Source organism: Ursus maritimus, unplaced genomic scaffold (genome assembly GCF_017311325.1).
Source record: "Ursus maritimus isolate PB19 unplaced genomic scaffold, ASM1731132v1 scaffold_7, whole genome shotgun sequence".
Lineage (NCBI taxonomy): Eukaryota > Metazoa > Chordata > Mammalia > Carnivora > Ursidae > Ursus > Ursus maritimus.
Genome location: NW_024426885.1, coordinates 6,467,274 through 6,493,438, shown reverse-complemented (window position 1 = coordinate 6,493,438; position 26,165 = coordinate 6,467,274). Strand labels below are relative to the sequence as shown.

Genomic DNA, 26,165 nt, shown 5'->3' with positions numbered 1-26,165 from the left:
AAAAGGACAAGCAAAGGAAGCCCAGCTATAAAGCGTCAGGATCATCCGTGGTTCTCGAAGCATGGTTTCCGGACCACCAGCACTAGCATCACCTGCAGGTGAACTACGCAAGCGCTCCTCCCCACACCTCCTGGATTAGAAACTGAGGCAGGGTGGGGGGTGGGGCGGCAAGTCAGTTCTGGAAGGCCTCCAGGTGAGCCTGATACACTCAAGTCAGAGAGTCACTATTACGGCAGAATGTCAGTAACACCCGGGCAAGACAAGCTGGTCTCAGAACACAGTATGTTCCTTTAACGGTGAAAAACTGGCTAACCAAAACAACAGCGTTTTAACCAAAACACACAGTAAAGCTATAAAGAAAAGCAAGAAATGATTAATACGAGTTACTTCGTGGAGGAAAGAGGGTACAGTATGGGGAAAGGCCACACAGACAGCGTCTGAGAATAACAGCGTCTTATTTCTTCAAGCAGGCAGTGGGTACGAGAATCGTCCCCACATCTTTTAACCGACAGGGGAAGACAGTCACCACCTCACCAAGTTACCAAATTTAATTAACGTCGGGGGAGAAATCTTCTTATGCCTCCTGATAGGAGGCACCGGGGACACGACAGCACTTGCGTGGTCTTCTGCCGCCACTGCGCAACTGGAATCTAATCGTAAGGAAACGTCAGACAGGCTCACACTGAGGGACGTCGTACAAAACACTGAGCGGTACTCCTCAGAAATGTCAAGGTCATGAAGGACCAGGAAAAACTGAGCTGCTGTTTCAGACGAGAGGTGATGAAAAAGAAACGGCAATTACATGCAGTGTAATTTGGATTGGTTCTAGACCAGCAAAATACTTTTTTTTTTTTTACTATAAAGGACACTAGTAGGGAAAGTGATGAAACTGGAATGTCTGTACATTAGGTAATCATGAAATGTCAACTCTACATTCCTGACTTTGATAATTACAGTTGGCTGTGTCCTGTTTTTAGTAAATACTTGAAGTATTTGGAGGCAAAGGGCATCATATCGTTAACTTGAAAAGGGTTCGGAATAAAAAGTGTGCGTGTCTGTGGGTCTGTGTGCGCATGTGTGTGCGGAAAGAGAACGATAAAGCAAATGTGAAATATTAACATCTGGGAAAGCTGGGTGAACAACGTACAGAAAATCTTTGTCCTACTTTTGCAACTTTTCGTTAAGTCTCAATTATTGCAAAATAGCAACTTCCAATAATTTTTTAACTTGTCATTTGTCCACAGAAACCAGGAATATTATACCCATTCAGTTTTCAACAGTAGCCTCTTGCTGACAAACCAAAAGCATTCGTTGTAACAATAACTCACTGTAACAAATAACAATTCATAGCAAACCCTCCACATCCGGCAGCTCTAAGTTAAAGAAAAACCACCTATTGTCCATCCCTCTGCTCGTCAAGTTAGAACAAGTAAGCCTCAGAGGTAACAAACAACCCGAAAGTGGCAATGTACAGCAGAAAGTATTCTTATAATTGCAGCTCAGGAAGTTGTGACATTAGACAAATTATCAAATCCCTCTGGGCCAGTTTCATCATCTGAAAGATGAAGGGGTTCTGCCAGATTATCTTTACGGTCTATTCTAATTCTTACATTATAAGAATCCATATGTGAATTTTGTAATAAAAATACTGCTTGCTTTAGAATTTAAAAGCAAAATACAGATAATACTAAATCAAATCGAGAAGTTCAGGCCTAAGAACAGCCTGGACAATATGTTTTCATCAACTATCTATCCTAATTCTATTCTCCATACTAGATGTAGTATGGGTCCTACAAAATGTAGGACCTTGGGCCAGGATGATAGTTGACCACTCACTTATTTCTTACAGTCTGGAAAATAAAAATGTTCTGTGCTATTGCATCTTAGTAGCTTAACCAGCTTCGCCGAGAAGCATGACGAAACACCTGTGCCCTGTGTGCTGGGCACGTATACATGACCATTAACCCCCAAACCTGGGGCAGGCAGTTAATAACATCTATCACATCTTTTCAATGTAATATGAGCCATGAAATAATTTGAATGGATTTTTATCTACTATTCTAGAGAAAATGTACTGGTACACCAAACACAAGAACCACATGGGTATAATTGTTATTGAGCTTTAATAAATAAAACTAGGTAAGTAACTTAATTGTTGTGCCTGAATTGCTAATGCTCTTTTTTGTGTTTTGTTTTGTTTTTGGTTTCGATGACATTGTTATTAAAACTGAACAGTACGCTCTGACCCTGCACTTAGTTTAGTAATCACATCACATAAAGCAAACTGTATTTCGCGGCGGCGACTCACCTGAGAGCTCTTGCCACATTTAGCATCTCCTGAAACGATCACAATTTGATTCTGAAGCAGATTCTCCATAAAGGAGTATTTTTCTTTCCATATTGGAAGATCTTCCCTCTCTTTTAGAAGTTTGTAATAACGGGAGGAATACGGCAACCCATCGAAAGGGTTAAGTTCCAAATCCTCACACGCCAAAATCCCCTCCTCATCCCCATCGCTGGAGTCCAGGGATTCGGGGAAATAGCGTTTCTCGGAGGCAGAGTTTGGGCATTCCAGTTCCTCCTCTTCCATCTTGTCTGAGAGTGAGCTCAAACAGCAGGCATCCTACGGCCACGTCGCTGCACAATAACACACCGCGAACAGGGCTGAGAGGCTACGGATACAAACTCGGATGTCTCAATCGCCAAGACTTCAGATCAAAGCCTTAGCGAGCTGAATCCCTCAAATCTGCACCGGGTCTTCTTCGCGGTGTCACCTGCGGGGCCGGCTCACGTAGGCGCTCTTCTGCACGTTAAATGACTGTCCATACACACCCTACAAACACGCAAAGAAGGAAAATCAGGTGCACATACGAGATGCTCAAAAGAAAAAGCCCAGGCCTTCAAAACAAAAGCGCTGGTTTGTTTCTGGGAGCTGGTTACTGCCTGTCATTTCTGCTGCCTCTTGGAAAGCCTAGGGATAACTCAGGCTAGCTCTTCAAGTCTGGTCAGCTGCAATTTTCTCCTGGCCAGCTTGGGGACGGTTCCACACTGGGCCTGGTGCACTCGGCCTGACCTCCAGCACAGGTCCCGACAGCCCGCCGGGGGATGTGGCGGCTGTGAGGCTCACGTGGTCTCTAACCCACTTACAAAAGGGATGCTGGATCCTGGAACGGGGAAAACTGAGGGCCCAGTGAGTGTTCCCCTCACACTGCTTACAAGACAGTCTATTTTGTTTTAATTAAGAAATCTAGCTTAAAAGAGTATTTTTAAAAACTTTTAGATTTGCTTACGCCAGTCTACAATGACAGGTGTGGGAAGTGGATTTATTTATTTTTTTCCCTCAGGCTATAGCTAGCTTTTATTAATAAGGTCTTTTGTTTGTTTAATCAAACAAGAAGCCTCAAGCATATTTCTTGAGATTCCAGGGTCTTGATCCTAAAATATCTGATTCAAGCAGCAATAGAAGAAAACATTTATTTATTTATTTAAAGATTTGATTTATCTATTTATTTGAGAGAGAGAACGAGTGGGGGGGAGAGGGCAGAAGGAGAGGAAGAAGCAGACTCCCCGCTGAACAGGGGGCCCAACATGGGGCTTGATCCCAGGACCCCGAAATCATGACCTGAGTTGAAGGCACATGCTTAACGGACTGAGCCACCCAGGTGTCCCGAAAACATTTATTTTAAATGAAGAGGATAAATTACTCAAGCAAGGGCAAATTTACACCAGTAACTTATTCCTTACATGTCAGGTAAGTGATCTTTCATGTCTGAGTGATTTTTAAAAATCCAATGAATATTGCTGGAAATAAGCCCTTTTTCACACTAACCAGGTGAAAACTTAAAATACAGAGAAACTCAAGTAAAGAAGAACAAAGCGTAATCTGTAATTCATGATATAGTCAAATTACTCTTTTTACAGCACCCCATTTATTGTAACCATTGCTTTAGGTGGTTAGTGGGCTCACAGGGCTGCCTCCTCGGCCTACGTAATACAAAAGGCTCCTTCGCTGTTCAAGCCAGGTTCCAGGGAGACACTCAGACACTCAAGAAACACTTGCTGAGTGTGCTCTCAGGGCTCCAGTTAATAACACACATAAGGATACTTTGAGGTCAGGACCAAGAATTTTACAAACTCACACGCAAATAGGCCAAGAGGGAGAAACTAATAACCAGAGGGAGGGAGAAAGGATGTTTTAGCTCCTCAAAGGTAGAGTTCTTCAAAATTCATTCTGAAAGATGTTGTTTCAAAATGAAAATGATGTAATAACCCAAATGTAATATGGTTAATGTCACCGCTCTTTGCTGCTCCTATGGGTGAGACCAGATCCACAGAATAGCTCCAAGAAACACGCTGGCTTGAGATCACAGGACAAGCTGACTTTGAGAAGGTGGCTAAGAATCAGAAAATTCCATTGCTTTAGAGAAGTTAACATTTGGTTTTATATTCAATTTTTCCTTTAAACTAACTAGAATCCCTTCTAGAGATTCTCATTCTACATGTAAATTAAATTGCTGTTATTATGATCAATGATTGCCATAGGTACTATTTCTGAACTGTTTAACCTAAAAAACAGCTATTATTTTTACCAAAAAGCACCCTTGAATTATGATCAATGATTGCCATAGGTACTATTTCTGAACTGTTTAACCTAAAAAACAGCTATTATTTTTACCAAAAAAACACCCTTGAAATGTTTCTCTTGGTTTTATATTGTACCCTAATGGTGCAATAATCTTGAAATTAAAGTAAAATCTTATTTATAAAGTATCGACCACTTTGAACCCTCAGGGAAGAACTGAGTTTTCTGAAGTCATTTTTTCTAGAGATGGAAGGGTCCCCTGGCCCCTTCACCACACACACACACACACACACACACACACACACACACACACGAACATCCAGTACAGCTCCATCACCCACTTCTCTGTTACAGCGGATTAAAGATGGCCGCACATGCTCTGTCACTGCTCCCCTGGAGCAGTGGAGTCTCCTTCCTCTCCCCTTCCTCTGAGCTGGCCCTGTGAATCACTACGATCAAAAGAATGCAGTGAAGTGATGCTGAACCACTTCCAAGGCATTCACATGCCTGAAACACTCCCTCTTGGAGCCAGCTGTCATCCTGTGAGATGCTCGAGCCACATGGAGAGGTCACTGGGAAGAGACCAAAGCTGGGCTTCCGCTGGCAGAAAGCACAGACATGCCACGTGGGTAAGCCACGGAAGATGGTTCCAGCCAGGTCAAGTCTCCAGATGACCACAGGCCCAGCCAACACAACACCCAGCAAAAGCAGCGCCCACAGTCACCCAGACAACCCAAAGAACTGTGAGAGGGAACACACGGTCACCGCCTCTGTAAGCTACTTCATGCCAGGGTGTTGGTCTTGGCAGCAGCAGGTAACCAGACCTCTGCCTACTAAAACAACCTAACTTCTCTTCATGACTCAGGGTCACCATTACATCAGTGCCTGAACAGAACGATGTCCTCAGACTTCCCTGAAGTGTCCAGGGATCAAAGGCCAGACTGGTCTGGAGCCCCGCTTTTCTGCAGGGACTCGATACGCATGTCACACTGTCGTCAGCGTGCTTCCCTAGTGGGGCCCTTCTCTGCTTTTCTGACCTGCTCTCCTACCCAGCATGTTAGAAACCAGTTAGGCTTGTTGGACAGAAATACTTGTAAAGGTTGAGTCCTTAAAGGGTTCTATGTTGAATCCAGCAAGCCTGAGGGGCAGTGCTACGAAGTTTGTGACAATCGATTTTCACTACTCAGAGGGACTTTCTGTTGCTCGATGGTTCGAGTCCCAGATTTAGAGGGAGCGGTGGTGTAGTTTTCATGATATACAGCACCTCTCCGCATTTATTCTGCTGCTGCTATGAGCCATGGTAGTGTTTTCTTAGAGTTAATTAAATACATACAAGAGATCCATGTTTTGACCTTTGGCAAATTTAGTAGTACCAGTAAGGGAAAACAAATATGGCAGGGTACATGCCACTCAAAATAAAATTTAATAAGAACTGTTGTGTTAGCAGTATCAGCTATATTCCACTACAAGAATCTGAAAGATTGGCATCTGTTCCTTTTCAAAGCTTTCTTACATATAAATTGTAGACTGCATGATTTGTCAAGGACTGCCCTTTCAAGTGAGTCTATTATGACTTTTAAACAAACATTTATGAAAAATAATACAGATCTAACGTAACATGAAACCTCCTTAACAAGAAAAATCAGAAGTTGATGTAAGATGAGCTATGCCTTAGTCACTGAGATCCTTGGTTCTGGTGCAGTCAATTCTAGAAACGCAGTTCACAGAAAAGGTAAAGTTTGCAAGGGATTAAGTAAAACAAGATTGTGAAATTTGTCCTGAGAAACTTTGGATTGGGTTTCGCTGTTCAATGTTCTTCTTCTGCATTTTTCTCTGTGTTTAATTTACTAAAAACAATCTTCACACCTACCAAATTCTCAAGCGTACGTTAGGACTTTGCAGAGATCGAACGGGGTCTGGGTGGTCTCCTGCAGTCTCACGGCTTCGATGCCACCCGTATGAGGAGGACTCCCACATGAATGCCCTGTCAATCCTTGCTCCTAAACTTTAGTCTCATGTGTTCCACTATCGACTCATCACGGCCAACTTGGATATATAACAGGCATTTCAAACCTAATAAGTCCTAAACTGAGCTCCCGAGATTTACCGCAAAGCCACAAACCTGGTCCTCCCACGTCAATGACTTCCTACCTTTCAATTGCTCAGACCAAAAAATTTGAAATTATTCTTGATTTTTCTTGATCTCAAATTCCACATCTGATCCTGCAATGGACGTAGTAGGCAGAATAAGAGCCTACAGAGATGTGCACGTCCTCATCCCCAGAACCTGGGAATGTGTACTTTGATTTGCTAAAAGGGACTGAGGACGTCACCAGGTTAAAGCCCTCCAGCTAGGGAGACTATCGTGGTGAGTCCAATCTAAACCTGAGAGCCCTAAAAGCAGACGACCTTTCCCAGTTATAGTCGGAGGGATGCAGCGTTGTTGGCTTTGAAGATGGAGGGAGGGCCAGGAGCCAAGGAATGATGTGGGCGGCCTCTAAAAGCTGAAAAGACAAGGAAATGGATTCTCTCCTAGAGTCTCCAGAAAGGAACACAGCCCTGCCAAGCCCTCGATCTTAATCCGGTGAGAACCTTGATGGACTCGTAACCTCCAAAACTGTAAGAGAATAACCACTCCCCTTGCAGGGATTCGTTGCAGGAGCAACAGAAAACAACCTGATCGTGTCAGTTCTACTTTCAAAATACATCGAGCACCACTGGGAGCAGCCGGTCCCCAGGATCACGGCAGCAGCCTGCTGACTGGCCTTCTGGTTTCACTCTTAGCCCTACGGTCACTTCCCAACCCAGCCGCAGTGACTCTGTTAAAGTCAGCTCATGTTTCCTCCCCTCACAAGTCTCTACTGGCTTCCCATCTCATCTTACTCCAAGGAAAACCCAAACACTTAACAGGATCGACAAGCTTGGAGGCTCTGGACCCCGCACGGCTCTGGCCCCATTTCTAACCACTCCCTCGGCTCCTCACACTTCTAGCCACGTGGGCCCCTGGATATTCCTTTCAAACTCCTTAGGATTCCGTTTTTCCCCTTTCCCTAGTTCTTCGCTTCATGCTGAGATGCCGGTGATGGCCTACGGTCACTATGCTTCTGGATTTCTGTGACTTTGTGTCCCCTTTCATTAATGATAGGACTGACTCCTGCTGTTCCTAAAGGCTCTGGCCTGAAATTCTGGTGAATTCCCAGATTCCAAAACCGAAATATTTGTACGCATTCTTGGTTTTCTCTTGAATCATACACCCAAACTGCAGTTCACGCTTTTTTCAACATTAAAGCTGTTTTCTCCTTTCAGAGGAGTTACGATGCAGAAACCACCAGAGCTGCACTGAGATCTGTCTGGCGCGCGGACCACACTTGCTCCAGGCCGCCGACCTTCCCAGCGGCCTGGAAAGAACCGATGTGGACAAAGCAACGTCCTCACATACCAGGGAACTGCTCAACTATCTGTACTACCCATTCTCCTCTCCCCGAGCTGTTGCTCTCTCTCCTTAGACTGTTATCAGGGCGATACTCTCTTTGGTAATTGCCACAGTCTGAGCCCGAATATCGTGGGTGCTTAGCAATTAGAGGCGGAGGAGCTAATGACTGAATCACTTTCTGTTCTTTAGGGATTTTCCACTGTTAAGACTAACTTAATCTGTCTGTTTTATGATGGGTATTATTCATGATCGAATAGGTTTTCTCTGGCCTCAAGTGTTCTCACCTTCCATGCCTACACTGCTGCTCTTCCATTTACTTATTCAGCCAGTACCTGAGCGCCCGCTGAGTGTCCACCCTACGAACAGGCCAGTGCCCGGAGAGAACAGCCGGGTCCGGGTCCTGTCCTCACGGAGCTTACTGGCCAGTGAGGCAGAGCAGGGCAGGGGGGAGGGATGTGGAACAGAGATCGTCTACGACACATGGACTTAGTCTCATGGTCAAATAACTACAAGAAGGAAGATGTGATGTGGCCGGTACACGAAAGGGCAGAGAAAGGCTCTGGTACAGACGAGCTCCCAGAGCAGACGGGGCCAGGTCACCGAAGACGGTATGCTAAAGAGACGGGTTTATTTTCAGCGCCATGGGTCTTACTTGCCCAGTCATTTCTTGATCAAAATTCTTATTTTTTACTCTTCTGCCTTCTTTTTACACTTCTCCTCTTAGAGTTGATGTGTTATGGTATTTTTTTTAATACTAAATATTATAATGTTCTTTAAGTCCTTAGTGAAACAAGTTCTAGGAGAGCTGGTAACATTTTAAGGCAAAAGGCAGGATGAAGCATATAGTGGGGTTATGAGCTGGCTTACCAAGCTGGGCAAAAAATCATTTTCATGTACAAAAGTTCTTAAGATTTACAAAAACTAAATAACATTTCTTGACCGGAGCATTTTAAATCATTTTCCAATAGGTCCATGAAAATAATCTGTTCTGTGATCTAATTCACGGCCAATCCCTTTTTAGCTCCACTCTTCAGGGTAAGGGTTCTGGGGGTAAAGGGAACACACACACATACACATATCTTGCCTTTTAAAAAAATTACTTTTTTATAGGACTCCCAAATCTGTGTTGATACTATTTGACCAACGAATTTCTCCAGAAGAATCAGTGCTAATTGAAACTTTACAAATATTTTAGTATCTATTTAATGTCGCCTCATATTCTGCACAGCCGTAAATGATTTATTATTAAGTATTTGTATACGGGTTCAAACAGAATCGGTAATCTAAAAACAAAAACAAAAACCTAAGGATGAATCTTCTGTAAATACTAACCTGAAAAAGTTGTACTTTCATCATTTGTGTCCCCAAACTTAGTTATTCCCTAGTGCCGCAGATTTTTCAATCTCTTGGGAGAAACGCTACCCTCGAGATAAAGTGAACTCCGATCTCTTATGATAGCGTAAGTCCAGAAGTTCTGGCCATTTATGGGAGCAGCTTAGCGGAAGGAGACATCTGTCTACGTGGAGCCTTCGGAACCACACTATAGGACTAATGCAAACACCTGCTATGTGTACTCAACACATTTATTCGGATTTTCACTTTGTCCTCTTGCTCTAGGTTCAGCACAGATTTCCTAAAATCAAGATCCATTTCTGAGCCAACTTTACAACTTCTACAAAATAAGATACAGGGTTTTGCACAGACCACGTGATCAATAAATATTTGCTCAACTAATAAACAATACCCCTGTAACCCATAATTATAATGTTTAGAACAGAGAAGGTTAAGGAGGCGTCACAAGTGAATAATAACCGTCTTCAGGATAAAGGGCTGTTATTTTTGAGAGAACAGGATCACTGATCCAACATTCCATGCCAATTCCATTCAAAATGCTTATTTGTGGCAACATAAAGAGCTTACACCGAATGGAAATCAACTCATTGCTTCCCTCATTGAAGAAGTCTTGCTATTAAAATATCCGCTCAGTCTAACAGTATGATCAGTGCCACAGTCTGTTTACATTCTGGCACAAGCTCCTTATCTCACCGCCAACCAGTAACAGTCAGTGGACTGGAACTGGTCTGCGGATCCCACTTCAAGAAGCATGGTTCTCCACTGCTACTAAAGTTGGACTGATAACAATAACGGTAATGATGATAATTCCCCCAATTAGCCTTTACAGAGTGTGCTTATTGGGTGCCAGATGCTCTATGTACTTAAACACTCTGTATGGATTATTTCGTTTAAACTCTTAAAGACCCCATGAGGGTTGACTTTATTATTTCCATTTTTCAAATGAGGAAATTTAAGCCTTCGGAGGTTTAATTTATCCCGCTTCTATCAGCTCATCTGTGGGAGAGCAGGTGCTTGAAGTCAGGCAGCCTGATCTCAGCTTAACCCCAGTTGAGCGTACGGTGTATGCCTAACCACACCGTACCACGCCGCTTCCTGACCGCATCAAAGAACACGGGCTCGCGCTGAAACACTGTGGGCTGAAGGAATACTTGATGCTGTGGGAGATGTCAGGCAGGGGTGGTCTGGAAGAAATACCATTAAACAGAACAAGTGTGTCTCTCTTATAAAGAAAGACATTTGAGAATTTTTTGAAAAACATGGTAGTAATCACCCACGTGGCCTTACAGTCAAATATTTAATATGTAAACTTTATCTCCCAGGCATGTTACATGCTAACTGAAACGATGGGCTTATCATTACCAGGACTTTTTGAAGGTTACCCTGTAGTTCGCCTTTAACTGGCCCACAGCTCCCCAAAGCACATCCTATTTGGCTTCTAGTATCTACTTAAAATCTTTCTTGAGTAAGATAGAAGTTCAGAATTTATTAAAAAAAAAAAAATCTTATCTCCAGACTTCTAACAAGAGGACTTTGTTTTGATTTTCAAGTAAGCAAATTACATTGGCTTTTTAAAAACACTCAAATTAAAAAATGATTCACTTTTAACTCAGTATCAGTTCATGCCAAATATGGCTGGAATAACCAATCCTGCACAATTAATTTAAGAATCCTATATTCCACTGGTAATTTCAATTTTTGTAGACTTACATACAGGAAGATCTCCCAAGTTCAATTAATACTTACGTATCATGATAATCTATCACTCCCCATATATATGTTTGCAAATCGAGGGTTTTATTAGAATTTCAAATGACTGGGCCATTCGGTGCTTTTCAATATTGTTTTGTTTTATTTTACTGAAGAATATTGAATAAGAGCAAAGTTAATAAAGTTTGCTAAAATATTAACTTGGCTTATTTATGCGGTCTAGTTAGATATCTGAGCAAACGTTTGGGATCCAGCAAAAGCTGAAATCTAAAGAAGAGGTCATTGCCAGTCTTCCCTAGGAAGACAATATAGTTCTCTTACCTCCGACATTTACAAAGTGAACTTTCACCCACCTTTTTGTCAAGACAGCATTTATCTGAGGCACCATCATAACCCCCGAAGCTGCATTTCACCTGAATTATTGTTCCAAATGGAGATGGTGAAAAACCACAAGTATCAGGAAATTTTCTTTCTTAAGAAAGTAATGGGTAGTCATTTTGCAGCAACTTTAATAAAACAGTAACAGATTGATAAACTACGCCGTGTGTTTGATGGCAAGTGGAAGAAAATATAACTTCAGGGAATGCCGGTGCGGGAACCCCTCCAGAGCAGGGACTCTGCTGTACTAATCTTTCCAGATCTTGAGCTTACCTTTTCGGCCACTCCTCCTCAGTCTCCCTGGGTTCTCCCACCACACCCACCTCCTCATGTCAAATAGCTGTGCACCCCAGGGTCCTAGCCTTGACTCTCTTCTCATTCCACCTTATCGCCCTGGAGAAAGTCATTCATATTTTAACTCAATTTCTGAATGCTTACTCTAAATTTCTCCCTTCATCTCAGACTTCTTTCTTTAGTTCCTGACCCACATGTCCAATTCCTACTTAAGGGAAATCCAAATTTAGACGACAGGCATTTCAAATGAAGTGAACTCATCATGGATGCATGTCTCACACTCCCTAAAAAGAAAAAGACTTCTCTCCTTCTCTGGCGTTCTGGATTTTGATAACAGAACAACTTCCCCATCACCTGGGCGTCATCCCTGGCTTCTCCCTCTTTTTCACCCCCTACAACACCAAGACCTGCCGCCTGGACCCTCTCAGAGGCCCCTCCTCCCTATTCACCGCCCTCCCGACCATCACACTTATCTTATTATTTCTTCATGGAATTACTACAAAATCTCCAGTTTTGTTTTCCCGCCTCGAGTTTTGGCTCTCCACCAATCCGTCATTCACATGCTGCCAGCGATCCCTTTCAAATGGAGAACCGATCACGTCACTGACCCAAATCCTTCTCATTACCTTCAAGATACAAATCTCACTCCTTTGGTTCTTTCTCATTTAATGCATATCTGCCTCCCAGCCTCACTTCCTTCTATGCTCTTCTATTAAGTTCCCTCTGCTCCAGCCACAATGGACTCCTGCTTAGAGTTGTTCTCTGGTGCCTCGGTGCCTTTGCCCGGGAGGCCTTCACACACAATCCATCTGGTCATTTTCTATTCCCTTTATGAAGAGCAATCCCCCCGAGAAGTACCTGACACATAATAAATGTTCAATATTTGCTCAATAAATGTTCGCTGTATGCCTGTAATAACAACCAACCGCATTTAAAAAGGTCTTTACAATATACAAGATATTTTCACTCCTATCTATAATCACATTTCACTGATTTCCATTTTCACAACTTGACTGTTAGACAATCATTGCAGATCTTGTTATATTCCCAGTTACCAATGAAGAAATAATAGCTCCTTTCTGAAGTGCCATAGCTAGAAATTACTGCCATCATCCCTGTCCTCCTATTGTTATCCTACTTAAATGATCAGGTATACGCTGAAAGCCCACTACGCGCTAAAAGGAGGACTGGACTTAGCTCCTAAAATATTTAATCTAATCAGAGGCACAGGCCCATGCACATAAAATGGGCGAAAGCTCTACAAGGAAGTGGAGTACAGGGCGAGGTGCTCAACTGGGTAGTGCATCCAGTAGGAGAGAGAAGTGCATTTTGTGGGCATCAACCTAATTCTGGGAGACTTTCCAGATGCGGGGGCAGCAGCATGGTCCTGCAGCCCAATTACGCTAAGAATGAGTAAAACGCGGAAAGAGCGTCCCTGAAGTCCACCTGTATGAGTGCAGACCATTACGGATCTGGAGGACAAAGGCGAAATGGAAATTCGTTTCTACCTTCTACCTTGACTGAACTCCTTTTAAGTGTCAGAAAGTAGAGGAGAAAAAGAGAGAAAAAAGTACCCTCACTCTGGCAAAGCAAAAAGCAAAAAAAAAAAAAAAAAAAAAAAATCCAGCAACAGGAACAAAAACTCCCTGACTTAGGATAGTAAGGCTAGGAAACAACAGTCATTTGCTTGTCTGTCTGTCTGTCTTTCTTTCTTTTTTTAATCATCCTACTTGCATTAAATACTGTTAACTTTCTACTACAAGTATTTTTACTTTGAATTCTGATGTGGCTAAGAGATGTAAGTAAGAAAAAGAAAGGCTATGTCTGTCCCTTCATTGCTACCTTATTCCCTGGTGATAATGCTTTAGTTTGCTACTTTAGTTAGCCATCAGCAAAGTAAATAAGGTAATTATTCTATCTAATTTGAGGAGCTTGGAGCCTTTTTAAAAAATCGGGACTTTGTTTTTTACCTGACCACCAGTGACATCCTGAACATGACAATGAAAAGAAAAAGAAAACACATGGTAGGAAATCCCCAAAAGGAGCAACCGATACCTCTGCCATTCATCTCAACCCCTATCCCATCAGCAACTGTCTGTCCTCAGGCTAGTTCCTCCAATAAGAAAGCATATCCCTTTATCTAAAGCACTTTCTCTAATGCTCTTCTCACTCAATAGACAAGTGCAGGTACACCGTATCGGCCGGTGGAGACAGAAAGAGAAACTGCATGTGGTCCTTAAACATTTTAGTACCTTTCCCTCCCCCGTTTGCACCCCCAAACAGTCATTTCTTCCATAGACACACTATCCCCTAAAATCAAATGTTGCTTTTCACAGTTGCCAGTTATCTATTACCTGGAATATTTCAATGCAAGAGTTCCTCAATGTCAAGTTCATAGCTACTGATAAAATCATTCTTCTACACTACTAAGAATAAAGTACCAACACATACTTCCACTTTTCAAACCTTAAACTCTGCATGCAACAACCAAACTCTTGAGTCCTTGTTACTTCAGCGTGGAGATCGACAATGTTGTTTCGTTGTTGAATCCTTTACTGTTTGAGAAAAATATAACCCCCTTTTATCTGCTAATAAAGGCCAGGTTTTTATCACTAACTTGTCACTTTGATTGTGATATTACTAATGAGCACCGCTATGTTTCTTGGATGGAAAGACCAATTCATGATTTTGCTAATGACACGAAAACTCGAGTTTGAAAACACTGTTCTACAGAAGTGCTGGTGATCTTAGATGCTGTCTAAAAATGCACCCCCTGTCCCTAAGTTTCAGGAACAGGTAATTAAGGTGCCATGAAGTGTTTACTTTCCAACATGAATTTATTACTTCAATATTTTAGCTTATGAATTAGGGGTTCAGTATATATCACACTGCTTGTCAATATCCACACATAAACCTTCTTGCTTTGACAATTAATCTGAAAAAGGCTCTATACAGTCTGAGAGGGGAAGCCCAGTTTGGTGGAACATAATAAATGTCCATTTCCATCACAGAATATATGCTTCTCAGGTTCAAGTTAACCTCTGAACGATTCTCTTTCTAAGAGGAAAGTAATTTTCCTTGGTGTCCTTGTCATCTATGGAGTGGAAATCTCTCTAGAGGCAAAGAATGAGTAATCGCTTACATGACCCAAAAAGGGCTCTTCTCTTCATTTCCCTCAAGTGCTGTCCAGAGCAGCGGGAGGAACTGCTAGAGGGGCTATAATCTCCAGACATGAGTCGTAAATCAATCATGCAGTTTCCACCCGCCTGCTCTTTCCTTCTCAATCTTTTTCTTCTCTCTCCTCCATTTTTCTTTCCTCCTTAAGGCTCGTTTTTCTTAATCTCTGACTCTCTCCTGATTGTTGGCCTTTTTACAACCTACCAGGCACAATCTCTTGTGATCCTCAAAGCTTCCTTAAAGCACAACAGGCACCAGTATTTCAAAAGACAATTATTATGATACTATTGTGTGGGATAATGTTACATTCGTTTAACCGCCCTACAAAGTTTTGGTACAAAATATGTGGGCTGACTCCATGGCTCAACTGAAAACGGGGAGGATGGAAATAAACAAAACACACAAAAACCCCCAATCCAACCGGAAAGATCCAACCCAGGCCCACTGCCTGAAATGGGATACTCGGGATGACAGTGCAATGTGGGGCAACGGAATTCTCCTGGGTTTCAGGATTCAACACACATTTGGCCCACTGCCGCCGACGACAGAAGAGGCTCTCTCGTTTGCTTTATGCTTTCCATAAATGCGGCACGAGTGACCACCCTCCCCGGGCCTGGCCGACGCCCCGGCTGCCGAGGGATCGCCCTGCTAGGAGGGCCGGCGTGCAATGGGTCGCTCCTGCCGCTGACACGCGGACTCCGGGAGGTAGAGGCGGGGAGGCGGCCTCCGCCCCGGCCGTTTCGGTAGTCGGGGTGGGGTCGTCCGGGGTCAACGGGCGGGCAGGGGGGCCCTCCCCCGAGGCTGCGGGGGCGCGCCGAGCCGGGGCGGCCGCAACAGGTGCGCCGCGGCCGCCCACCCGCCCCTCCCGCCGCCCGGCCGGACTTTACCTGCAGCGGCGGCTCCCGAGTCCGCGGAGGGAGGCCCGGGCCCGGCCGCCCTTCCCCGCCGGGCAGGCCGAGCTCGCCGGACGCACGGACTGACGGACCGACGGACGCCTCGGGAGGGCGACTGGGGGGGTCCCCGCCCCGAAGGCCCGAGCACAGGGCCCGCCGGGGGCGCGAGGGCTGCCGGGGAGGGCGCGACCGCCCGACCGGGCCTTAGGGGCAGAGTCTTCAGCAGACGACCGGGCCGCCACCCTCGCTCGGTGCCCCCGGCGACGCGCGGGCCCTCACGCTCGCCCGCGTTTCTTCGCGGCTTTTGGTCCCTCCCTCTCGCCGTCCTTCTGGCCCCTCCTCCCCGCGCTCCGGGTTGTCAAGGCAACCCGAGCGACGCCTGCCGCGGACCAGAGGCGTTAGGAGGGGCGGCGGCGGCGGCGGCGCCGCGGGCTCGGCCCTTGGGGGCCCGGGAGCAGCTGACCATGGAGCCCCACAGTAAGGGGGCCGGGCCGGGCGGGCCGGGGCCTCCCGGGAACGAGGGTGGGCGCCCCGCGCGCGGTCCGCGGGCTTTAACACTTATGACACGGAAACACGGTTCTCCCACTCGTTCTTTTCTCTCCTGGAGGGAGGAGAGGGGCCTAAACCTGCCGTGTGCGTCCGGTTGGGTCACGAGCGCCGAGGGAGTCCGCTGGGAGCCGGAGGGGCGCGAGAGCTCGGGAGTGTGGACAGGAGGAGGCAGCGCCCCCGCTGTGTTCTTTCCTGAAATTACTCCAAGCAAATCCGTGTATTATTACTATCACTCTCATTATTGTCATTTTAGTTTGGTTCATTCATTGTGAAGAGCCATCCTGCTTCTAAAACGTCAGCAACTGAACAAGCTACGAGGCTGGGTCTTGCATTTCTGAGAGAGACCCCGTCCAACCCCCACTCCACAGTCTGTGATATAAAGGAGAAAAAAAAATTGAGCTTTGTCCAAGCGTATTTGATTCATTTCTAGAGGTTGTACGAGCTAGGACACTACCAAAAAAAAAAAAAATCATTTCCCTGTTTCCCACGTTGTTTGGCAAAACGTGGGAAGTCTGGAGTTAAGAGATCAAATACGAGCTCTAACTTAACTGGGCTCCCCGGCTCTCAAACCTCTCTAGGGCTGTAGCGCCCTGTCCCTTCTTTTCCAAGCTAATGTCTTATTGCTCCTTTTGTTCTTAAAATGAGAACAGTGTTTTCTATGGAGATTTAGAAGACCTTAACCCTTTATAGAAGGATGCAGTTTGACTCTCAAAACCAAGTCGGCTTTTCTTGGACAATTTGAGCAATGGAAGTACTCAGATCAAATCCATTCTCTGGGGGAAATGCTGGCATTTTAAAAGGTCGTTAGTTTTGGGCAAGAAGGCTTTAAAGGTTTTTTTCCTTTAACTCATTTGCTGATGAAAAACTTACAAGTTGTGAGTTATAGTTGCTCGAGTTGAATTTATACACTATCCTGCCATTTGCATTTATAACTCTCTGGATTCTACATCTTATCTAACTTGTTGAAAGAAACTGAACATACAACAATACTAAAATTTTTGTCTTGTGTCGAACTGATGCTGGGCTGTGTATGTTCTCTGTTAACGGAAGAATGAGGTGAAATACATCTTTTAGAAACAGCAACTTTATTCCTTCAGATTTGTTATTGTTTAAATGTGTTAAGTATAAATTTCAACGAATTCAGTGCTCACTGTCTTTATCCACTCACTCATTCATAGTCTCTACTGTGTTCCAGACACTGCTGTAGAGATTGGGGTGGCACAATGAATAGGGTAGTGTTAGTCTGGGCCATCCCAGGAAAACCCTGCAGAGAATTGCCCAAGAACAGCCCATACCTCCCTCAGGTCTGAGATTGGGAGAGAGGAGATGGACAGAACGCTTCTGGGAGGAAGTAATAGGAGGCCTGCAGAATGACCCAGCAAAGATAAGGGAAACAGGTTCCAGGCAGAGGGAACCCCTGGTTCACAGGCCCTGAGACCTGAAGAACAGTGGGTTTGAGCCACAAAGTAGGAAAATTATTAAAGTTGTAGCTAAGAAGACTTGGGGGTAGAGACGGGTAGAAAATAGACAAGTCTGGAAAAGTCAACAAGAGCCAGATCATGAAGGCTTTATAAAACCATGTAAGAAATGTATTACGGGGCATCTGGGTGGTTCAGTCAGTTAATCGTCCAACTCTTGATTTTGGCTCAGGTCATCATCTCAGGATTGTGAGATCGAGCCCCACAATGGGCTCCACTCTGGGCGTGAATTCTGCTTAAGATTCTCTCTCTCCCTCTGCTCCTCCCCTCCCTGCTCCCTCTCTAAAAAAAAAAAATTATGTATATGAATTATATGTATATATCCCATTGCATTGGGTTTTGAGGTGGAAAATTTTCATTAATCCATGCCTAGGGGACAACTGTACAGTTATTCCTCTCCGCATAGTCTTAAGTGCTTTTATCAATTTAATTTCAGGTAATCCAAACAATCACCAGTTATTTTAGAAAAAAATTTTTTTAAGATTTTATTTTTAAGTATCTCTATGTCCAATGTGGGGCTCCAACTCACACCCCCAAGATCAAGAGTCTCATGGTCTACCAACTGAGCCAGCCAGGTGCCCCGGGAAATTCTTTCACAGTCCAATAAGCACCATTTTGGATAAATATTTACTAAATCATTCACAGTTGGTAAATATTTAAAGGACACCATTAAGTGATTTTTAAGGTCCCTTTTAACTTTAAAATTCATATCCAACCTTCAAAATTCAGATTTTACCTGAAACTCACATTATTTCATTCTCTCAAAAATTTTGGAGAGCACTATAGATATGGGATTAACAAGTATTATAATTATCTGTAACTACTGTTATCATTATATTAACGATATATTGTGATGCCAATATTATCTAACACATTGTAAGCCTGGTGTTTCCATGGCACCTTTTGTCAGTGACGGGTTTCAAAGAACATTTTACAACTGTAGTTGCACACAGCATCAGTGAATTGATTGAAAGGAAGGATCCTTCTTAATTGCTTTAAGGATTAGACAAATACCCAAGGAAAACACCAAGGAACAGCTAGAGTCAGTCTTATTCATTCTGTTTCCACACACTTAGGTTTCTATTACTTTTAGGAATGACCTTTATTAATGGAGTCATTAAAATCCAATAAGCATAAACTCTTCAGACCCACAGTGGGATCATACTCTGGTTATAGGCAGAGGAAAACAGGGGCTTCCACTATTTTACAGAATAATAATAAATCAATGAGCCAAGAAATGACTCCCGAGGGAAAAGGCAAATTAAGTAAGTTCACAACCTTGAGCTGTTCAGAGTGGTTTTGGGCTCTCGGCTTAGACATGTACATCTTTAATTATTTTCTTCCTAAACTAACTGCACTATTGGAAGGATAACCCATGTATGAAATACCATGGAAAATATACATCAAATTCTCCTCCTCCTCCTTCTTCTTCTTCTTCTTCTTCTTCTTCTTCTTCTTCTTCTTCTTCTTCTTCTTCTTTTTCTGGTTTTGGTTTTAGAAAATATTTAAGTTCAACAGTACTGTCTCTTCCCTAATTTTTTAGTGAATGACAATGGCAAGGGGTAGCTTTGGGGGCCTTTACCCTCTCTCTCATGATCTTTCCTAGCCCACCAAATCACGCTAAGCAAACACAATCTGGATTTAAAATTGTGTGTGTGTTTATCAAATGCAACATCAAGAGAAGCCCCCAGCTCCCACTTAGAACCCTATTGCTGCCTACTCTCTCTATAAAAAATCTAGATCTAGTTTAGGCCAGGCAACCATTGACTGCTACACACCTGCCCTTAGAAAGAGATGCTAACTGGGGATCTAAGTTATTCCAATGACTAAGAGAGTGAGGCGTTCACTTAAAGGGCTGAAGCCTTTGTCCAAACCTGTTTTTCTACTAGTTTTCCCATCTTTGATAGGATTACACCATCTCCCCGGTTATTCCAGCTAGAAATCAAAGAGTCATCCTTCCCTCCTCTCTGCCATTCCCTGCCCTTTGCACCACCCCACCCACCGGCATGCCTGTTTATTCCACCTTCAAATAATTCCCCGAATGTGCACCTTCCTCTTCCTACTGTCATCACGCAGACTCCAAGCCACCATCTTGCTCAAGCCATGATTGAATGCTCTGCTGATTTCTGCTGATTTCTGCTGATTTCTGCACCCCTGCCTCATCTGTGCTCCACCTGGAAGCCAGAGTGACCTTTTCAAAATAACATATTACATCATGTTACTCTTCTGCCAAAAGCCCTCCAGAGTTCTTATAATGATCTAGTTGCCTCTTCAAACTTATCAGGTATGTGATCTTAGATAATTATGCTTCAAGTGTATGGGTCTTTTTTTTTTTTTTAGATTTTATTTATTTATTTGAGACAGAGCACAAACAGGGAGGAGGATCAGAGAGAGTGGGAGAAGCCGACTCCCTGCTGAGCAGAGAGTCCAACTTGGGCTCCATCCCAGGACCCTGAGATCATGACCTGACCTGAAGACAGACCCTTAAGCAACTGAGCCACCCAGGCGTCCCAAGTGTATGGGTCTTTTAGTCCCTTAAACATATCAAGCTCGTTAAGGACAGTGAGTCTTTGCACCAGCTTTTTCCCTCTTGTTCCGACGGATCTGACTCAGTATCCTCTGGTCTTAGCTTTAACGTCCCCTGCTCACTGAATCCTTCCCTTGGACCCTAAAGTAGGTAGTGCCCCCCCCCTTCCTCACGTTATTCAGACCTGCATTTTTCTCTTCCTAGCGATGATCACAACTCAAACTTTTGTTATTTAATAAAATCTGTTTTCGCCACCAGATTGTAGTGTTGTGGAAAAGGGCCCTGAATGCCCTTCTAGCCCCTAGTGCCTGACGTGAAGTAAGCCCTGCACAAGCATTTACTGAGTGGATGGCACCACTGTTAACGGCTGAATGCCTCATCTAATGTTATTTCCTTAAGAATGTGGTGTCCTTGAACCCAAAAGTCATTTCATTCTACAACAGGAAGGGCTGCGCTCCAGTGAAATCTGAAGTGTCTCTTGTGGAGGACGCTTCAGGTCAAGTTCATTGAACTCAGGTGCTTACACCTGTTAGCGGGATTGCAAACATGGCATTGCTTTTTACTAGCCTAAATGAGATGTTTTAAGAATCTCATTTTATCCAATAAAACTAAGGAAGTAGGCAAGTAGTCTTATTTTTGAGACCAAAGGCTCACCAGGTCATAGCTCCAGTAAAATCTCTGCACCGCCGCAGGATACTTCCGCGTTAGTTCCCTGAGAGACTGGCAAGAGTTTAAGAGTAATTATGTAAGCCCAAGAATGTTTTTAAAAATCTGTTTCACAGTTTTTTCTCAAGTAGTCTTAGCCCCTAAAGAATATTAATTCTATCAATTAGGTTATAATTGAAATAGTACCATTAAGAAATAAATGCTTATATAAATCAAGTTCAAAACTTAAATTCAAAGCAACATCTTTTAAACAGGTAGTTTTAAATCCCCATCACAATACTAAAATTCATTGCAATGCTGACCTCCGGATGCTCCGCCCACCCCAGAAAGGGGCAACAGGACTCGATGGTTGCCACTGTGTCTCACCAGAAGCTCACGGTCACCTCAGCATTATTCCTAGACCAAGTGTATTCCTGGTAACTTGGATTTTACCTCTTGACGGGAAAAGGAAGCCCTGTTATGACCTGCCTTCTCTGGAGGATCTGCCCAGTCACCCCCAGGAGCTGAGCTAGCCAACCAGATTAAAGGAGGGGTCTGTGCATACCAGCAGCATCCAAGACTGGCCTGAATGACTCAGTAAGTACAGAAGGCGGTGTGAACTCGTTAACAAGTAAACAACTCACAGCGCAAGAACTGTTCCTGCATTTCTGTGCTCACAGGGCTGGCTGGCAAGCCTGGGGCAAAGATGCTTATCTTTGGGATTCTCCAGCCTGAGTTCTCTCCTGCGAGGCAGAAAGAAGGGAAGAGGCACTCCTTTCTCTTAGATCTTAGGTGCCAGCTCCTTTAGCTGTGCCCTTCCTCCTTCCAGGTTGTCAGGGACCGTTCTCTGGCCTTACCTTCTTGGGAGTGTTCTCTTGTCCTCAGACTCTCCTGCCTCCGTGTCTCGGTCCAGAATGCACTCACTGTCTATCCACCTGTCTATCCTTTAAAACAAGTTTGGACATCACTGTCTCATAGGAACTTTGCGTGTTTACCATGCCCCAACCCAAATCAGAGTTACTTTCTCCCTCCAAGGTAATGTTTGAATTTTATTAATAGTTTATTATTCTAACACGTTGTAATCTATATCTATCTATCTATCTATCTATCTATCTATCTATCTATCTATATGTTTATCTGTTCAACTCTCCCATTAAAAGTTAACTTGAAATGGATTAAGAGTTTAAACATAAGATCTGAAAATTTAAAACCCCTGGAAGAAAAACATAGGATAAAAGCTCCTTAACATTGGTTTTGGCCACAGTTTCTTGGATATGACACTAAAAACACAAGTAACAAAAGCAAAATCAACAAGTGGGACTACATCAAACTAGAAAGCTTCTGTACAGTGAAAGAAAATAAAAAGGCAAACTACAGATGACAAAATATTTACAAACCATCTATCTGAAAAGGGGTTAATATCCAAAATATATAAGGAACTCATACTACTCAATAGCAATCCTCCTCATCATCATTATCATCATCTAATTAAAAACAGGCAGAGGACCTGAACAGACATTTTCCCAAAGAAGTCACATATATACCTTGCTTTTCAAAAGTTTACATTACCCCACTTGGCTTTTATGACAGACCTATATTAGTACCTGTTTTTTCTAATCAAAAATAGAGCTGGGGCGCCTGGGTGGCTCAGTCTGTTAAGCCCCCAACTCTTGGTTTTGGCTCAAGTCACCATCTTGGGGTCTTGAAATCAAGCCCTGTGTTGGGCTCCATGCTCAGTGGGGGTCTGCTTGTCCCTCTGCTCCTCCCCCTGCGTCCTCTCTCTCTCTCAAATAAATGAAATAAAATCTTAAAAAAAAAAAGCGTTCAATGGTTTTGCAGCGAGCCCTTAGAGAGGTAGTGTGTACCCCAAGCAGGGAGAGTGGCGCCCCCAAGCGCCGTACTCGGGAACCACACTCAGCATCTCTGCATCCAGCTGCCAGAGCTCTGAGCAGTCTGTGAGCATCTGTGTCTCGTCTTGATTTATTTTGTGCATCTGTTAGCAAGATGTGTCCTTAGGTACCAGAAAAGCCTAAGAGAGTTTATTTTTTGGATCTGAGAATGCTGAAAAAAAGTTCTCCGTGTAAATTAATGGTAATTGCTGCTTCTCTACACCATTTCAGCTTGTGAAAGTTTTCGTAGGAATAGTCTACATCCAGATAGCTGGGGAAACCTGTGTATGAGTGGCCAAAGGTACACAAAAAGATGCTTAATATCATAATCATCAGGGAAACGCAGATCAAAACCCCAGTGAGCTAACACGTCAGACCTGGTAGAATGGCTATTATCAAAGTGATAAGAGATAACAAGAGTTGGCAAGGGTGTGGAGGAAAGGGGATCCTGGTGCACTGTCAGTGGGAATGTAAATTAGTACAGCTGCTATAGAAAACAGTATGGAGTTTCCTCTAAAAATTAAAAAATAAGACTACCATATGATCCACCAATCTCACTTTGGGATATATATCTAAAGGAAATGAAATCAAGATCTTGAAGAGATATCTGCACTCTCTCATTGCAGCATTATTCACAATAGCCAAGATATAGATAGTATATATATATATATATATATAATGGAATATTATTCAGCCATGAGAAAGAAGGAAATCTTACCCTTTGTGGCAAATTGGATGTACGCTTGAGGACATTATGCTAAGTGAAATAAGCCAAAGAGAGAAAGACAAACACTGTGTGATTATGCACTCTCTTCTATGTGGAATCTAAACAAGTGGAACTTACAGAAATAGTAAGTGGAATGGTGGCTGCCAGGGGCTGGGTGTTGAGGGAAATGGGGAAACGTCAGAGAAAACAAACTTTGAGAAGATGAGTTCTGGGGATCTAATGTACATGGTGACTACAGTCAACAATACAGTATCTCATATTTGAAAGTTGCTAAGAGGATAGATCTTAAATGTTCTCACCATTCATGTAAAAAAAGTTAATTATGTGAAACGATACAGGTGTTAACCAACCTGTTATAATCATTTTGCAATACGTAAGTGTATCAAATCATTAGGCTGTACACCTTAAATCTACACAATGTGTCAGTTATATCTTAATAGAGCTGGGGGTGAGGGTGGGAAGCCATGAGCTCATTGTTTTCTTAAGCTCTCCGGAGCACTTGGAAGCAACCTACTACCAACCCTATTATACTACTTACTTTTACTAAAGAGTTCTAAGACAGCAATGAGTGGTCATTCCTTGCCTTGTATAGGATTTGATGATAGGGATCTAGTTTATATTTTAAGTAAGTTTTTGCCACTGTAAGCAATGGGCTAGCAGTGTCCCCTTTACCACTGGGGGTCAGTAATATCTTTAATCAGACTGGAGAAACAGTTCCAGATAACTCAGTAGCAATTCAGAAAACTCATCCTCAAGAATCTGTTCTGTGGATCTGATTCTGTATTGATATTTCTATCAATTAGGGTTTAATTAGAAAAGCAGAACCACTGTGAGTGTTACAGTATGTGTTTTCTTAAAATGTTCATTTGTGGTCGTTTGTTATGCAGCAAGAGAAAACAAATACGTTGCTTCATATAGTTTCTGTGGGTCAAGATTTCAGGAATAATTTAGCTAGTGGTTTTGTTTTTGGTTGTAGTCAACACGTTGGCCAGAGCTTCAGTCACCTAAAGGCTTGACTGAGGCTGGAGGATCTGATTTCAAGATGGCGCACTCAAAATGGTGGCAAGTTGGTACTGGATGTTAGTAGGAGACCTTATAACTCAGCATATTAATTTATCTATAGGGTTGCTTGCGTGTCCTTACAACTTAGTAATCGTTTTTACCCAGAGTGATTGATCTCAGAGAAAGAAGGGTGGAAGCTGCAGTGTCTTTTATAATTTGGCCTTGGATGTCACACTCTGTCATTTGCCTTAATAACACAGGCCAGCCCTATTCACGAGAAGGGAGCCTGTGAGGGCTATGCAAGGGCGTGAATAGCAGGAGGTGAGAATTGTTGCAGGCTAGACATTACAGCACTTGCTCATGGTATCATTCAAAGAACCAGTTTTTGGATTTTTTTATTTTCTCCATTATGCATTTGTTTTCTATTTCACTGATTTCTGCTTTTATCTTCTGTTTCCATCTTTTAAGTTTTCTGTTCTTTTTTTTAAAAAAGTCTTTGAGAGGGGCGCCTGGGTGGCTGTCGGTTAAGCATCTGCTTTCTGCTCAGGTCATGATCCCAGGGTCCTGGGATAGAGCCCCATGTCAGGCTTCCAACTCAGTGGAGAGTCTGCTTGTCCCTCTCCCTCTGCTGCTACCCGTGCTTCTCCCCCTGCTTGTGCTCGCTCTTTCTCTCTCAGATAAATGAATAAAATCTTTTTAAAAAAGTCTTTGAGATAGATAATAACATAGTTCTTTTTCAGCCTACTTTTTCACATATGTGCATTCAAGACTATGAATTTCTGGGATGCCTGCGTGCCTCAGTCGGTTAAGCGTCTGCCTTCAGCTCAGGTCATGATCCCAGGGTCCTGGGATCGAGTTCCGCATCGGGCTCCCTGCTCAGTGGAGAGCCTGCTTCTCCCTCTGCCTACCGCTCCCCCTACTCCTGTTCCCTCTCTCTCTGACAAATCAATAAATAAAATCTTTTTAAAAGACGACTATGAATTTCCTTCTAAGCCCAGTTTTAGCTGCATTCCACAAGTTTTTTTGGTAAAGTTATATTAAAGTATGACATATGCCCCAGAAAGTACATAGTATTAAATATACAGGTTGATGAATTAACTCAAAGTAAGCACACCCATAACTAGCACCCAGATCAATGGACAGACGACTATTTGTTATTTCAAAGCCTGAGTCTCATAATATTGCCAGTTACTTTAAAGTTCATATCTGATCGTTCCAACACCTGAATCACTTACAGATTTGTCTCTCTTTTCTGTTTTTTGGTCATTTGATCACATATCCTGGCATTCCTGGTAATTTTTTATTGGATGCTCGACATTCTTTGTGAAAATCATAGGGGTTTTGGTAAATATTATCCATAGAGGATTTTATTTACTTTTGGTTGGCAATTAGGTACAAACAAATCACCTTAATTTAGCTGAGGGTGGTCTATTTTCAGTTTGCTTTTATTCTTAGGACGTAGCTATTTCAGGGATCGTAGCTGAAAACTTGGGGTCTTTGCTAGTGCCCCTTCCTTCCTTCCTTCCTT

At 43.3% G+C, this 26,165-nt stretch overlaps 2 protein-coding genes across 2 annotated transcripts in view; one reads left to right on the top strand and one right to left on the bottom strand.

Moving 5' to 3' along the window:
• DHX32 (DEAH-box helicase 32 (putative)) overlaps positions 1-15,954 on the bottom strand; it is a 53,779-nt gene extending 37,825 nt beyond the window's left edge. The window contains exons 1-2 of the mRNA XM_040623972.1: positions 15,815-15,954; positions 2,309-2,833 (exon numbers count right to left, since the gene is read on the bottom strand). Of these exons, the coding sequence (XP_040479906.1) occupies positions 2,309-2,590 (282 nt within the window). The 5' untranslated portion in view covers positions 2,591-2,833; positions 15,815-15,954. The remainder of the gene's footprint in view (positions 1-2,308; positions 2,834-15,814) is intronic.
• A 292-nt stretch (positions 15,955-16,246) lies between these two features.
• The window catches only part of FANK1 (fibronectin type III and ankyrin repeat domains 1), a 103,883-nt gene continuing 93,964 nt past the window's right edge, over positions 16,247-26,165 (top strand). The window contains exon 1 of the mRNA XM_040624176.1: positions 16,247-16,297. Within this exon, the coding sequence (XP_040480110.1) occupies positions 16,285-16,297 (13 nt within the window). The 5' untranslated portion in view covers positions 16,247-16,284. The remainder of the gene's footprint in view (positions 16,298-26,165) is intronic.